Here is a 15553-nt window from a genome sequence, read left to right as displayed (position 1 = left end):
CATCTGCACATCATGCGGAGCTTGCTGTGAGATCTGCTACACCACATTTTGTGATGGAAATTGAAGAAATAAGTAAATAGTTTAACCACAAATGGACACCGGGGTCATAATTCAGGGTGTTTATTTCAAACAAATCAAAATCACAGAGAGGTGGTCTTGCACAGTGCCCTACATGAGTCTGCTGTGCTTACAGCGAGGCTAGTTGTGCTAGTGCTCCTTATACTACAGAAGAACAAAGCTTATTACATCCTGAGATCAATCAACTCAGGAAAATCTTTCTTTGCCAGAAAAAAAAGTTACCATTTATTAACATTAAATGACAAAGTTAAAGGAAGAGAATGAAAGATTGAAGAGATCAAACCTGAATTAAAATAAATTATTAATAAAATATTGAGTTTACAAAGTAGAACATTAAGTATGTAGAATTAAAAGAATAAAGATGTGCTGTAGTGCTTGAAATCGGTGCTGCAGGTTCGGAGCTAACAGTGTTTGACCTGAGCCCAAAGCCTTGCCAAAAAGGGTGTGTTTAGTTTCAGTTTAAAACCATCTAGTATGGGGGTTCTTCTAATATTTTCCAGGACAACTGGTTCCATTGAAAACAGCATAATAGCTGAACACTTCCACCACATGCTGAGTGACGGGTGTCTTAATGTTCTGAAAGTACTGGCTCATAACACTGCAGCATACCAGCAAAACCAGTTGCTTGAAAGTAATTTTTTCCAGTGAACGGTAGATTTGAGATGTCTTGTTTCCAGATTTTCTTTGTCAATAAGGGTGTCGCCACTGCAGTTTTTATTGACCTAGGAAATCTGCCCACAAGGTGCGAGGTGTTGATTATCTGAGGTATGTTGACTGCTACTGGGATGTTGAGGATGTTGACTGCTACTGGGAGACACATTCTTTGAGGTGCTACTCAGTAAGGTGCTGAGACTGCCAGGAGATGTTTTAGTACATTATTTAGATGAAGGTAGCTCACTGTATTGATTAAAGTTTCATTGCTAATAGCACTAAACTGGGACATTTTCATGATAGGTTGTCTGGTATTCAGACTTTTAGTGCTAAATAGGATGCAACTCATTATATTATATTGTCAGTACCTGAGAGGAATATCCTTGGGGCAGGCTATTGGAGAAAGGGGCCTTCTTCCAGTACAGCAGATAATGGAGGGGCTCCTGTTAGCGACGGAAGGTTCGGGTGTGGTGACGGTGTAAAGGGTGGTGTTTTGATGGGGTTGTGATGTCCCTGGAAGCTGAGAAGCTCATCGTGGCTCTCATCCAGTGACTGGCATCAGCGCCCCCAGGAGCGACGTTGTGGTGCTGGAGTGATGAAACCCGCTGGTATAAGGGAGCCCTTGGGTGATGTGGCCAGTATTTTTCCACTATAGGGGGTGGATTAATTGTTCACAGAGAAAGTTCTCCCTCTTGTTTGTGTGCAGTCCATCTTGCCTAAGAAATTCTGTGTTTTATCCAAGTAGCTTTGAGAATATGTGTGTCGTCCACGAAGGCAGAGACTCCGTGGAGGAAATAGGGCCTGTCTAGACGGATGTAATGCGGTTGTTATCTGGTCTGGACAGGGCCACCTGGCTAAATGTCTGGCTGGCACTCAGTAGTCACTGCATTCCCTCAGTGTTTGGTCACGTAACCAGTAAAGCAACATTCTTCCTGGTCAGTTCCATCAGTCATGGCCAGGGCTCCTCCCTGTTGCCCTCCAGGTGTGTGAGCGAGCACCCCCTCCAACGTAGACCGTGATCCCTGACAAACGTAATCCAGACGAATGATGGTTTACTGCCACGGCTGTGTTGAATTGCAACACTTTCGCAGCACACATAGACACAAAGTGAGCGTGTTGTACTTCGAATTTTCCATCGACGGCGCTCGGATGAGTGACTGCACAACACTCATCGTGGAGGGAACGTGATCCACATGGGTAGAATTCATCTTCATCATCATCATCCTCAAAGTTCTCTTGCTCAATTTGAATAAAATAAAATCGCAGGAAAACATTACCTAACTTTCAAAAAACTTCAGCAAGAAACAAAAGACCTCTGTCTCTCGCCCCGTCTGTCTAACAGACACCCACATGTTGTCGTCCGGTCTCTGCTTGAAGGCTCAGTCTGGGGTAAGTCCACGTGGTTTCACATCTTTTGAACCGCTCGTTGCGTGCCCACACATACGCAGCCGTCTGCACCAGTGGAGCAGTGCTGGCATCACTCCTGGGAGCGAGGTCCATTCCACCTGCTGCACACGAGTCCTAACGAGGACCAAATGTTCTCACCAGGGTAACAGTGTGTGGCAGTCCAGGCTCCTTGGCTAGGAATGTGAGATGCAGTAAAACACATTTGCTTCTATGAAGCTTAAGAGTTTAAACAAATTTCTCGTGACTATACACACTTAAAGTTTGCATGGTTCATCCAGAACAGATATAAATGCTCTCAGAGGAAGGGTGCAATTCTATATTTCAACATTATCTTTTCAAATATGACGTGCTGGGTTAGATCTCCATCAGAGCTTTGATGGTCCAGTCAGGACCAAGACCAGTATGTTTTCTCTAACTGCTGCGTTTGTAAGGGATCTGCTGATATTTGCTTGTCCAGTTGCGGAGTGTACTTGTGTTTTCAAAGCGTCTGGTTGACATCAGCGGAGCTGCAGGGAACACTGGACATGAAGGGATGGAACATGTTTGTTTAGTTTGTTGCAGTGAATGCCACATTTTGCATTTTTCTCTCTCTCTCTCACTCACACTCACACACACCAGATGTAGGAGCTTGTAAAGCTTATTTTCTCCCTCCTTCCTGGGAAATGGAGCTTGTTTTAATGGGGGGTCTGGAAATCTGAATGGTGGTTAGATGAGTGACAAGGTCAGGAGTCAGATGTGAAGGCGTCTGGGGTGTGTAGGTGGGTCAGAGACATCGCTGGAGAAAAAGGTCAAAAGGTCATAGATTAAAGGCACAATTTTCTGCTAAAACAGGAAACAATATTGAACTTTTAGAAAATGGGATTTAAAAACATAAGCACAAAATCGAATATTTCATTGCTGAGTACATTCCAGGTGAATAAATGTTTGTGATGTAGCTTTAATTACAATTTGAAATCCTTTGACACAAATTGAGTCTCATAGAGCATTATGAAAGTCAGGTACATTATGTAATGTCTGTGTAGACTGTAAATATGAAAACATTTTAAATAGTAAAAAGATCCATAATACTGTGGGCTGTGATTAGTGACAGTGGTGTAAATTCTCAGTGTATGAAGTGTGAGAAGAATGAATGTATAAAAATGATATTAAAATAGACAGCAAGAAAGAAAGGGGGAAAGAATGAAAGTGGCAGGTTAAAGTTCTCACATGTTACTCATTAGAAACAGCAAGAAACTGACCTGCTTGGTGGAATAACATCTGGTGAGAACACAAAACATAAAACAGACCTGCTACTATATAGCACACAACATAAAACAGACCTGCTACTATATAACACACAACATAAAACAGACCTGCTACTATATAGCACACAACAAAAAACAGACCTGCTACTATATAACACACAACATAAAACAGACCTGCTACTATATAACACACAACATAAAACAGACCTGGTACTATATAACACACAACAAAAAACAGGCCTGCTACTATATAACACACAACATAAAACAGACCTGGTACTATATAACACACAACATAAAACAGACCTGCTACTATATAGCACACAACATAAAACAGACCTGCTACTATATAGCACACAACAAAAAACAGACCTGCTACTATATAACACACAACATAAAACAGACCTGCTACTATATAGCACACAACAAAAAACAGACCTGCTACTATATAGCACACAACATAAAACAGACCTGCTACTATATAACACACAACATAAAACAGACCTGCTACTATATAGCACACAACATAAAACAGACCTGCTACTATATAACACACAACATAAAACAGACCTACTACTATATAGCACACAACAAAAAACAGACCTGCTACTATATAACACACAACATAAAACAGACCTGCTACTATATAGCACACAACATAAAACAGACCTGCTACTATATAACACGCAACATAAAACAGACCTGCTACTATATAGCACACAACATAAAACAGACCTGCTACTATATAACACACAACATAAAACAGACCTGCTACTATATAGCACACAACATAAAACAGACCTGCTACTATATAACACACAACATAAAACAGACCTGCTACTATATAACACGCAACATAAAACAGACCTGCTACTATATAGCACACAACATAAAACAGACCTGCTACTATATAACACGCAACATAAAACAGACCTGCTACTATATAGCACACAACATAAAACAGACCTGGTACTATATAACACACAACAAAAAACAGGCCTGCTACTATATAGCACACAACATAAAACAGACCTGCTACTATATAACACACAACAAAAAACAGACCTGCTACTATATAGCACACAACATAAAACAGACCTGCTACTATATAACACACAACATAAAACAGACCTGCTACTAAATAATACAAAAGCATACAGGTCACAAAACAGACCTGCTACTAAATACACAAGCATCTACACACACATCACAAAACAGATTTGGTACCTAATACACAAGCATCTATACACACACATCACAAAACAGACCTGGTACCAAATAACACACAATATTAAACAGACCTGGTACTAAATAACACACAAGCATCTACACACACACACCACAAAACAGACGTTGAGATTGGAACATCCAATTCTGTATCACACTGCACAGAGAGTAGCCAAATTGCGCAAACAATGCCACCACAGTTGCATAACATCTGCAAAATAGCTGATTAGAATTAAGCCTGAAACCCCACATCTGTGTCACATTCTGTCCGTCTCCGTCAGTTGGAGGGGGCAGGGGTAACTCTATCCGTCTTTTACCCCCCCTGTGTCTAAGGTGTCCTAGAACAACCCCCTGCCACGCCCCTTAGCCTCCACCCCCCCCGCCGGAGGATCAGCGGGAAGCCGATAGGACCACAAATACCCGCGGCACCAGAATTAGAAAGCAGGAGTCCTACAGAACGCGTCCTCTAATCAGCCGCCCTGCTCCCGAGCACATGCACACAGACACAGGCACGCTCGCCCGTGGCAACAATGCACTCGACATCTTTGAAAGATCAGGCAGCCGTGCGAGCTACCGTGGCGAGGGCAGGTTCTGCACAAGGTGTCGTCTCCTGGTCTCCTGCTCTGGAGATGTAGCCGTTACGTCCGACCGTAACGCATCTGGCGGCAAATCTTGTAAAATCTTTCAGTAGAGTAGTTGAAGACCTTTAATATCATACATTACAGCATATGATTCAAAAGACGATACTCATTTGTCTTGAGTATCATCATACCTTGAGCAAGTTGAGCAATTTCTCTTGCTTTCTTGGAATTTCACTGGTAGCTACAAAACGTCACACTAGCACAGCAAAACAAAACCACGCGCCACACCTTCATCCACGTGCCTGGACACACTCCACGAAGCAAGAGAGTAGAAACGTGATGGAATATTCCTGCCGTTTGAGGCAGTCCCGCCTTTTCTCTCTCCCTCTCTCCCTTTTCCCTGCCCTCTCTCTCCCTCTCTCCCCCACACCCCTCCCACCTTTTCTCCACGTTTCAGGCAGTATAAATAACCCTGCCTGGGGTGCCCCAGCTCAGACAACCTGCCTCTAGACCTGAAAACACAAACGCAGCGGAGATCACAGACAACAACTGGTCACAGATAAACTCCAGGCTGGTGTATCGGCAGCTACCGGGGAGAAGAGGGAGAGAGGGTTAGAGAAGTCAGGTGCAAGCAGTAGTGAAGTTCACACGTCGGTCATCAGCATCTGCCGGGTTGTCCGAGTCTGTGACAGAACTAGGGACAGTGTCACACGGGACGAGACGATCAGAAAGAAGAGAGAGTGAAGAGGAATTCGGTCCAAGCACGGTCCTGCTGCGAGACGTCCTGCTGCGAGAAGGTCCCGCTGCTGCTGTCCTGCGTCGGTCTGTGGTCTGCTTCACCATGTGGTTCCTGGCTGTGTTGTGGGTCTCCGGTCTGCTGGTAGGCGCCCGGGCTCAGGGCAGCGCCAGCTTGTGGAGAGGGAATGACCGAAGCGGCCGCTGCCAATACAGCTTCACCGTGGACAGCCCCGCCGAGGCCAGCTGCCCCTCGCCGGGCTCCAGCCCGGAGATGGAGTCCCTGAAGACCCGGCTGGCGCTGCTGGAGGTGCTAGTGGCCCGGGTGGCGGGGGGCGAGGTGGGGCCGTCCGAGACGCAGCAGCCAGGGGCTCAAGCAGGCCTCCGGGAAGCCTACACCCAGGCGCTGGGTGAGAAGGCCAAGCTGCAGAGGGAGAAGGACCGGCTGGTCCAGAGGGTGGAGGAACTCCAGAGGAGGGTGGAGGAGCTCCAGCAGGAGGCCGAGAGGCTGAGGAGCAGACCCTGTGCACAGGCTCCGCCCTCCATCACACCGCAGCAGGACAGCAGGCCCCGCCCAGGTGGTGGTGAGTACGCTCCCCACAGCCCCGCCCCCTTTCAGCTGTGAGTTAGAGCTTCTAGTTTTTTCTAGAGTTAATAGAGCTCATTGCTTGTGCAGTGACAAAGACATTGGTGGAATCAGCATCCGTACCTACTACAGAGCTACGGGATCAGCTGAGCACACACGGTCGCCCAGATGTAGGGATTGTTTGCTTTTGTCTGGAATCATATCCTGTCAAATGCTGGTGGCCCAAATGAGGCAGCAGTGACCTGATTCCAGTGATAGTGGTTTTGTTTAATCGACATAGAAATTAGCTGCTTGAAAGGACTCGCTATAAAAATAACAATTATGTACCAAATACCAGAATGTAACAGATTGAGCTGATAGGCACAGTAAAAGCACAGATTCAGTTCCCAAGGGATCACATCTCCTGCTGATAAATACATGATCAGAGCATTTTCCTAATAAAAATGTGTGATGAGAAGAAGTAAATGCTTTCAGAATAGTTTTCGTTCTGATAAATGACCAGTCCTGCTTGCTCAGTCTTCTGCTGATTATACTGACTCACTTGGTTGTGCTATCGAGGTCATACCTGACCGCAAGCATGAATCACACCCAGAGAGGAGTCAATCACACCCAGAGAGGAGTGCCATTGCTCACGGGGGACATCTCGGCCCATCCCTGCAGGGAGCAGACCTGGATAGAGTTTCACTCAGGAGAAAACTCTGCCTGTTAACTACATAACTATCTGTTATGGTTTATGAGAGGCTGGGAGAGGGAGAATGGTTTCGTATTCATGACCACTGGATGTTGGTGAATCTGTGTGTGGTATACAGGATGCATGGTTGAAAGGTTTAGGGCCAGTAAAACCTGAGACAGGAACACTGCCTCTAAGACTGCAGCACTATGGTCTGTGGATGCCTAAGCAGCAAACAGGTCCTTAATGCTGAAAGCCGGGCAGTTGGCTTCATCTGGCTTTGGTATGTTAACTCGTCTTCATTCAAAACAGATCTTCAAAGATCACACACACTCTCTCATTGGCCTGCAAACAGGCTGCTGAACCATGTGGCTATCAAAAAGGGACAAAACAAAACAAAACAGCCTGCATTCTCTCTGCACGAGATCCTACACCATACACCCTCACCCTAAACCTTACATTTACATTTACGGCATTTAGCAGACGCTCTTATCCAGAGCGACATCATACATCATACATCCTACACCTCTGCATTAGATCCTACACCTCTGGATGAGATCCTACACACTACACCTCTGCATTAGATCCTACACACTACACCTCTGGATGAGATCCTACACACTACACCTCTGGATGAGATCCTACACACTACACCTCTGCATTAGATCCTACACCCTACACCTCTGGATGAGATCCTACACACTACACCTCTGCATTAGATCCTACACCCTACACCTCTGGATGAGATCCTACACACTACACCTCTGCATTAGATCCTACACCCTACACCTCTGGATGAGATCCTACACCCTACACCTCTGCATAAGATCCTACACCCTACACCTCTGGATGAGATCCTACACCCTACACCTCTGGATGAGATCCTACACCCTACACCGCTGGATGAGATCCTACACACTACACCTCTGCATTAGATCCTACACCCTACACCTCTGGATGAGATCCTACACACTACACCTCTGCATTAGATCCTACACCCTACACCTCTGGATGAGATCCTACACCCTACACCTCTGCATTAGATCCTACACACTACACCTCTGGATGAGATCCTACACACTACACCTCTGCATTAGATCCTACACCCTACACCTCTGGATGAGATCCTACACACTACACCTCTGCATTAGATCCTACACCCTACACCTCTGGATGAGATCCTACACCCTACACCTCTGGATGAGATCCTACACCCTACACCTCTGCATTAGATCCTACACACTTCACCTCTGCATTAGATCCTACACACTACACCTCTGGATGAGATCCTACACACTACACCTCTGCATTAGATCCTACACCCTACACCTCTGGATGAGATCCTACACACTACACCTCTGCATTAGATCCTACACCCAGGCCCGTTGACAGTCTTGCTAGGGCCCGGGACAAGAAAGTTTAATGTGCCCCCCCCCCGGCGCACGTCATTTGAATTTCGTCATTTGACAATCCTTCTGTTAGGTCATATAGTATATAATATAGCCACACATCAAAGCTGTTTCTGACAGCTGACTGTTTATATACTTGACGCGTCGCGAGCGGCGCGAGGGTTCGCGCGAAAATGACGTAATCGCAGTGGCACCGACCGTGTGCGAAGGCCTCGCGCGCTGTCCATTCGCGAGGTCGTGCACCTCTTGACTTTTGTAACTTCGCGCGCGACGCGCTTCAGCGCAATGAACAAAGTCATGTTTGCAGGGTTCATACACCTTTATAATGTGGAATTAAAGCACTTGTACTTCACTTTAAAGGTCCATTTCAATATTTTCCAGCACGTTAAACTTAATTAAGTTAAATATTTATACATATACTCGAAATAATTCGCTTTTTATCACAATATTTAATGGTTATTTTCAAAACGCCCAATCTTAACGTCTTCACCAGAACTGTTCAGTCAGACAGCTATTTGTTGTGAAACGAAGTAGTTACTTTCAAGCATTTTCAAGTACTTTAGCCTAAATTCCAACACTTTTCAAACCTGGAACACAATGCAACATTAAAATTCGTCAGGTAAATGTTTTCCTTTCTTTTCTGCGCTCCAGATTTCTGTATTTACTTTAACTATCCACCACTGTATTTCCCGCTGTTGTGGGGGTACCAGCCGGTTACGGTCGGTGCTGGATCAAACCATTTTCCAGTGGGATGCGGGGGTGTATGCACTTAATGGAAAATATGCAGATACAGTTGTGATCAAATTTATTCAACCCCGACTGAAATAAAGTGTTTTGGCCAGTTTGACATTGATTTTGATCATTTCAGTCATCTTATTTACAATTATATCAAAGAGGCACTTATAAATTAGACAAACATAACATAATATTTATGATGGAATAACCACAAATGTCTTTACTGTGCTCACATCATTATCAGTTTTATTCAACCCCCTAGTGACATTATTTTTTAGTACTTAGTACAACATCCTTTTCCAGTTATGACAGCTTTCAAGCGTGAAGCATAGCTTGACACAAGTGTCTTGCAGCGACCTATGGGTATCTTAGCCCATTCTTCATGGGCAAAAGCCTCCAGTTCAGTCACATTCTTAGGCTTGCGCACTGCAACTGCCTTCTTTAGGTCCCACCAGAGGTTCTCAATTGGATTTAAGTCTGGTGATTGCGATGGCCACTCTAGAATGTTCCAGCCTTTCATGTTCAACCATGCTCTAGTGGACTTGGATGTGTGCTTCGGATCATTGTCCTGTTGGAAGGTCCAACGTCTCCCAAGCCGCAGGTTTGTGACTGACTCCATCACATTTTCCTCCAAGATCTCCTGGTACTGAAGGGAATTCATGGTACCCTGCACACGTTGAAGCTTTCCTGTACCATTAGAAGCAAAACAGCCCCAAAGCATAATTGACCCCCCGCCATGCTTCACAGTAGGCAAGGTGTTCTTTTGTTCATAAGCCTGGTTCTTCCTTCTCCAAACATAGCGCTGGTCCATTGTCCCAAACAGTTCTAATTTAGTTTCCAAAACCTGTTCCAAAACCTTTGTGGCTTGTCCACATGACTTTTGGCATACTGCAGTCGACTTTTCTTGTTCTTTGGAGTCAGCAAGGGGGTGCGTCTGGGCATTCTGGCATGGAGGTCTTCGTTATGCAGTGCGCGCCTTATTGTCTGAGCTGAAACTTCAGTGCCCACATCTGACAGGTCTTTTTTCAGTTCCTTAGCAGTCACGCGGGGATTTTTCTCCACATTACGCTTCAGGTAGCGCACAGCAGTCGCGGTCAGGATCTTCTTTCTGCCACGACCAGGTAACGTTTCCACTGTGCCCTTTAACTTGAACTTGCGAATGATACTTCCGATAGTGTCTCTTGGAATATTTAACAACTTCGCAATCTTTTTATATCCATTGCCATTCTTGTGAAGAGCAATAACCTCTTCTCTTGTCTTCTGGGACCATTCTCTTGCCTTCACCATGCTTGGAAACACACCAGTAGATGTCTAGAAGGAGCTGAGTATCACAGTCCTTTTAAATCTGCCTAATTGGTGCTTATCATGCTTGACTGCTGCTCGTTGACATCCACAGATGTTTTCAATACCTGATGGAAAACACTGGAATGAACCTCTGTTCTTAGGAGTGGTAGTCGTAAAGGGGTTGAATAATTGTGTCAATGAAGAAATCACAAAAAGGCCATTTAATACTTTGACAAAAAAAAATTGATGCTATCTTAGTTGCATTTAGTTCTTTAACAAGTCCTTGTAAGATTTCATTATGAACACAATTACAAATGTGCACTGAATTTCATAAAACCCTTCGCAGCATTGGGGGTTGAATAAATTTGATCACAACTGTAGGTTAAAAAACATATATATTTTAGCCATTGAGTTTATTTTGAGTACAGAATTTTATATTAATGAAAGATTTCAATATTATTTAAAAATTATAGACTTTAAATAAAAAATAAATTGCTGGGCTCTTTGATGGGCCCCCCTGGCCCTGGGGCCCGGGACAACAGACCCGGTTGTCCCCCCCTGTCGACGGGGCTGCCTACACCCTACACCTCTGGATGAGATCCTACACCCTACACCTCTGCATTAGATCCTACACCCTACACCTCTGGATGAGATCCTACACCCTACACCGCTGGATGAGATCCTACACACCACACCTCTGCATTAGATCCTACACCCTACACCTCTGGATGAGATCCTACACACTACACCTCTGCATTAGATCCTACACCCTACACCTCTGGATGAGATCCTACACCCTACACCTCTGCATTAGATCCTACACACTACACCTCTGGATGAGATCCGTCTTGGTTCCTGTGTAGGAGTCTCCATGTTCATCCTCTTCTGCACTGTTCCCGTGTTCTGTTCCTTCCTGACACTGTCACCTGTACTGAAGATGGGGGTGGAGGTTTAGGGGGTGTGGGGGTGGGGGCTTGTCTGTGTTCACCGTTCCGCATTCTCGGCCATGTGGAGAAGAGATCACAGTGCAGCTGGAGTGGATGAAGACGCCAGTGGAGCGGAGAACCGCAGGGGAACCTGTGGAGGACTACAGAGCCCCTCCGTCCAGGGGGCAGGCACTCTCTCCCCTTCCAGAGTCCAGATTGGAGAAAACACACACACAACTTTTTTCCTGCATTTGGCTTTCTAATTGAGCAAGACCTGAGAGTACCAAGGCATCACGCAGGATAACAGGAACTTGAGAGCTGAGAAAACAAGAATTTTCCCATGAGCAAAGTCACATTTTAGCATGACTATCTAGAAGCACACACCATTAGACACTCTGCAGATGTTTACCACGCACAGGTAAAGTCCTTCTAATGAACATCAGTGGTCATTTATGATGAACTTAATCCACGTACTGAGAGGCAGTTTCAGGAGTTTTCACACTTTTAAGAGCAAAGAGTTCTGGGTTAAATCGAGTAAAATGTTTTGTATAAAAATGACTCTGCCCTCTTCTTGCCGTGGGGAGTTCTTGAGATCCTGCCTGCAAGAACATTGATATCCTTCACACACACACACACACACACACACACAAGGCTCAAGGTGATACAAAGCAGAGTCCAAAGATTCCCACATCCATCTGTTGCAGGGTCACTTGGGATAGCAAAGCTAACCTGCCCAATTGCAGGCAGCTAAATCCAAAGCTAGTAGCTATTACACAAATTCAGCTATATAGTAGACGATTCATTTTTTCCAGTGGTGTAAAAGCCCCTCCACTTTGAGTGTTTGAGCAGCCAATGACCTTCTGACACCTATTAATCTAACCAATCAAATGGAGCTTCTTGGTGTTAACAGCTAACTCCGTTATCAAGGTCTGTTACCAATTCTCGTAAACACATTAACTCGGTGTAGAACAGTCGAGCTCATTGGAGACGAGAGGAGTGTGTGGCCTTGGTGTTGTAAACATGGAAAACACTCTGACAAGAAGCCAGACATGGAGTAGGAAGATGCGGATACGTCTTCACGTGTAGTGTTGTTGAAGTCCAGGGCAGCCTCCTCTCCCCTGAGGACTGAATGTGTGTGTACGGGAGTTCAGGCAGACTGCATAACAGCTGCAGATCCACTCAGCGTCTGTATTTGCCCCCGTCACACACTCCGGGTTTGCCATTAATCTCTCAGCCTTCTCATCTTTATGGACACCCCCCTCCGAATGGGAAGAGGATCTATATTGTCATGTAGCCCCATTCTGAGAGACAGGCCATCGTATGTAAAGAAAGTGCTATAGTACTATAGATGCGTCTCAAAGGCCATGAGCGTCTGACATGAGTTGGCATGGCACGGGGTCTTTTTTTTATAAATTTTTGGAATAGTAATTTATTCCTAATGCAAATGCAACATTATTACTCTACAGGCACTGCATTTTCTCATCTCTCATCGAGACCAGGCAGGACACCAGGAGACACAGGCAGCCTTAGAGGTACACAAATACACACACACTACTCTGATGTGCCAGGCTGGATCTCATGCATGCATCGTGAGCTTGAACACCTTCACCGTTCCTCTCCAGATCCCTCGTGGCAGAGTGGCAGTCCAAGTTACCTGGAGATGAAGGCTGAAGTTGCAGAGGTACCTGCCCCAAGCCCAGCGGATACGGAACACTCCACAGGTGAAGGAGGCCACGCTGAACCCCTCTTCACACACGTTTTCTAGTGGTGTAAAAGCTCCTCCACGTGTAAGACCCATCAATCTAGCCAATCAAATGGAGCTTCCGGGTGTTAAGTTTCTAAAACCAAGACCCTCTTGGTAGCATCCGAGTTCTCCCGTATATAGCCCAGAAACAATTCAGCATACATTAGTTCTCCTTCCTGTGATGGCAACACCAAAACAAACACAGCTATATTTTACCGGCATGCAAAGAGTCTGAACAATCCAGCTTATAAAAGGACTTGGAGTATGTTTAGTAAGGTACCAAAAAGGTAACACAGGACATCTGATAAGACCATATTGCTAAACAAACACTGGGAACTTGTGGGATTCTCCCCTCTAAGTCCTCTCGAATCCTGCCAAAGATCTCCACCATGAATCTCGGGCCATAGCTAGCCCTCATCTCTGTGTCAGAGTATTTTAGGAAAGGGTAAGAACACCCCCGATCATTTGCACTAGCAAGAATGCTCGCAGAATGCAGACATCTCTTCGGTCAACATGAATCATAGTTTCGCTTACGCGAATCGCACTTTCGTGCTTTCTCATTTCAGCCTCAGGTCTGGTTATGGCACTCATCTTTCAGCTGCTGTGGTTTGGGAGTAACTTAAGGGTCGACCTCAGGTTTCCCCTGGAAATGGTCACGTCGGCAGTCTCAGAAAAACATCCAAAGTGGCCTCCATTCGGGTGCCTGGTGGCCTACATGCCATTAAGGGACGAAAATAATACCGAATACCGATGGAAGCTGATGATCCTTGGCTGGTCCCCGGTCTGCCTGCCAGGTCTCTACACCCCTCACCCCACGTCCTTCACTCCCTTTCTCCCCTCTCTTAGGCTGCGGTGAGCTGGTGTGGGTTGGCGACCCCGTCACCCACCGTAAGACCGACACCATCGCCGGCAAGTACGGCGTGTGGATGCAGGACCCCGAGGCCGTGTCCCCGTACGGCTCTGGCATGGCGTGGCGCGTCGATACGGTCGGGAGCGAGGTGCGGCAGCTCTTCGGCTACGAGGACCTGCAGCAGCTGTCCCGGGGGTTCCCCACCAAGGTGCTGCTCCTGCCCGAGGCCATGGAGAGCACGGGGGCGGCCCTCTTCCGCGGCTCCCTCTACTACCAGCGTCGCCGCAGCCGTACGCTGCTCCGCTACGACCTGGCCTCGGAGAGCGTGGCCGCCCGCCGCGACCTCCCGCACGCCGGCTTCCACGGCCAGTTCCCCTACTCGTGGGGGGGCTACACGGATGTTGACTTTGCGGTGGACGAGCAGGGTCTCTGGGTCATCTACAGCACCAACAAAGCCAGGGGGGCCATCGTGATCTCTCAGCTGGACCCTCACAATCTGGAGGTGAAGAGGAGCTGGGAGACCAACATACGCAAGACCACGGTGGCCAACGCATTCATGATCTGTGGCCGGATGTACACGGTGGCCAGCTACTCCTCCCCCAACACCACCGTCAACTACAGCTTCGACACGGCGACCGGCCAAAGCAAGGCGGTCGCCATCCCGTTCAAGAACCGTCACCGTTACAACAGCATGATTGACTACAACCCTGCTCAGAGGAAGATCTTTGCCTGGGACAATCACCACCTTGTGTCCTATGATGTGCGGCTGGGCAAACCACAGTGACGCGTTACACAGGGAAGATGGTTAGTGAGGGGTCATGAAGAGGCGAACAGGTCGCAAACTAAAAAAAGTTTGATATACTGGCTTTGCCGTTAATAGCAAATCTACAACTATATCGCTGATGTAAACATGCCATATCACAGATGTATAAAAACCATCATACCAATGATTAAGCAGCATAGGTAGATTGAAGCAGATAAATGCCAGCAAAGTCCTGACCTCTGTGCAGTGTCTCAACAGGCCTTATTTTGAATGGGAATTTGATGTGTTTATAGTGGCATGGCCCACATTTTGTTGTAAACAGAGAAAATATTTTTCTACCTTTCCTTGTTAGTGACATCTTGTTTTTTGTGTACAGCACTGAAAATATTCATTCAGCAGACCAATACTGAACTATGTAGTACTCTCTCTCGAGGCTTAAATGGTTCATTTCTGGAGAAGGCGTCTCGACCGAGTGTGGATCAAGTGTCTCGCCTGACCCCCGCCAGCTTGCTTTAGGAAGCTCCTCATGCTTTCACAAGTCACAGATGCAGGATGGTACTTGGTCATGCATGTCTGAAGTCATACAAAAAAATAATAAAGAGGATATATTGAATAACGGATATGCATTTTTCCTTAACTTCAACTCATTTAGCATTCAATATC

At 46.1% G+C, this 15553-nt stretch overlaps 1 protein-coding gene and 1 long non-coding RNA gene across 2 annotated transcripts; one reads left to right on the top strand and one right to left on the bottom strand.

The window, feature by feature from the left end:
• Positions 1-104: 104 nt before the first annotated feature.
• On the bottom strand, positions 105-5553 carry LOC143523085 (uncharacterized). The gene is made up of 3 exons (XR_013133213.1): positions 5182-5553; positions 2752-2911; positions 105-2654 (listed from the first exon to the last, which is right to left on the bottom strand). It is a non-coding gene; the product is annotated as an uncharacterized LOC143523085 (long non-coding RNA).
• Positions 5554-5684: 131 nt separating this feature from the next.
• On the top strand, positions 5685-15508 carry myoc (myocilin). The gene is made up of 4 exons (XM_077017237.1): positions 5685-6507; positions 13000-13065; positions 13156-13254; positions 14124-15508. Exons 1-4 carry the CDS (start codon positions 6030-6032, stop codon positions 14909-14911), a joined length of 1431 nt encoding a protein of 476 aa, XP_076873352.1. The 5' UTR covers positions 5685-6029; the 3' UTR covers positions 14912-15508.
• Positions 15509-15553: the final 45 nt, after the last annotated feature.

The sequence above is a fragment of the Brachyhypopomus gauderio genome, chromosome 9 (assembly GCF_052324685.1).
Source record: "Brachyhypopomus gauderio isolate BG-103 chromosome 9, BGAUD_0.2, whole genome shotgun sequence".
Taxonomy (NCBI): domain Eukaryota; kingdom Metazoa; phylum Chordata; class Actinopteri; order Gymnotiformes; family Hypopomidae; genus Brachyhypopomus; species Brachyhypopomus gauderio.
The sequence above is the reverse complement of the archived record's forward strand: the minus strand, read 5'-3'. Positions and strand labels throughout refer to the sequence as shown.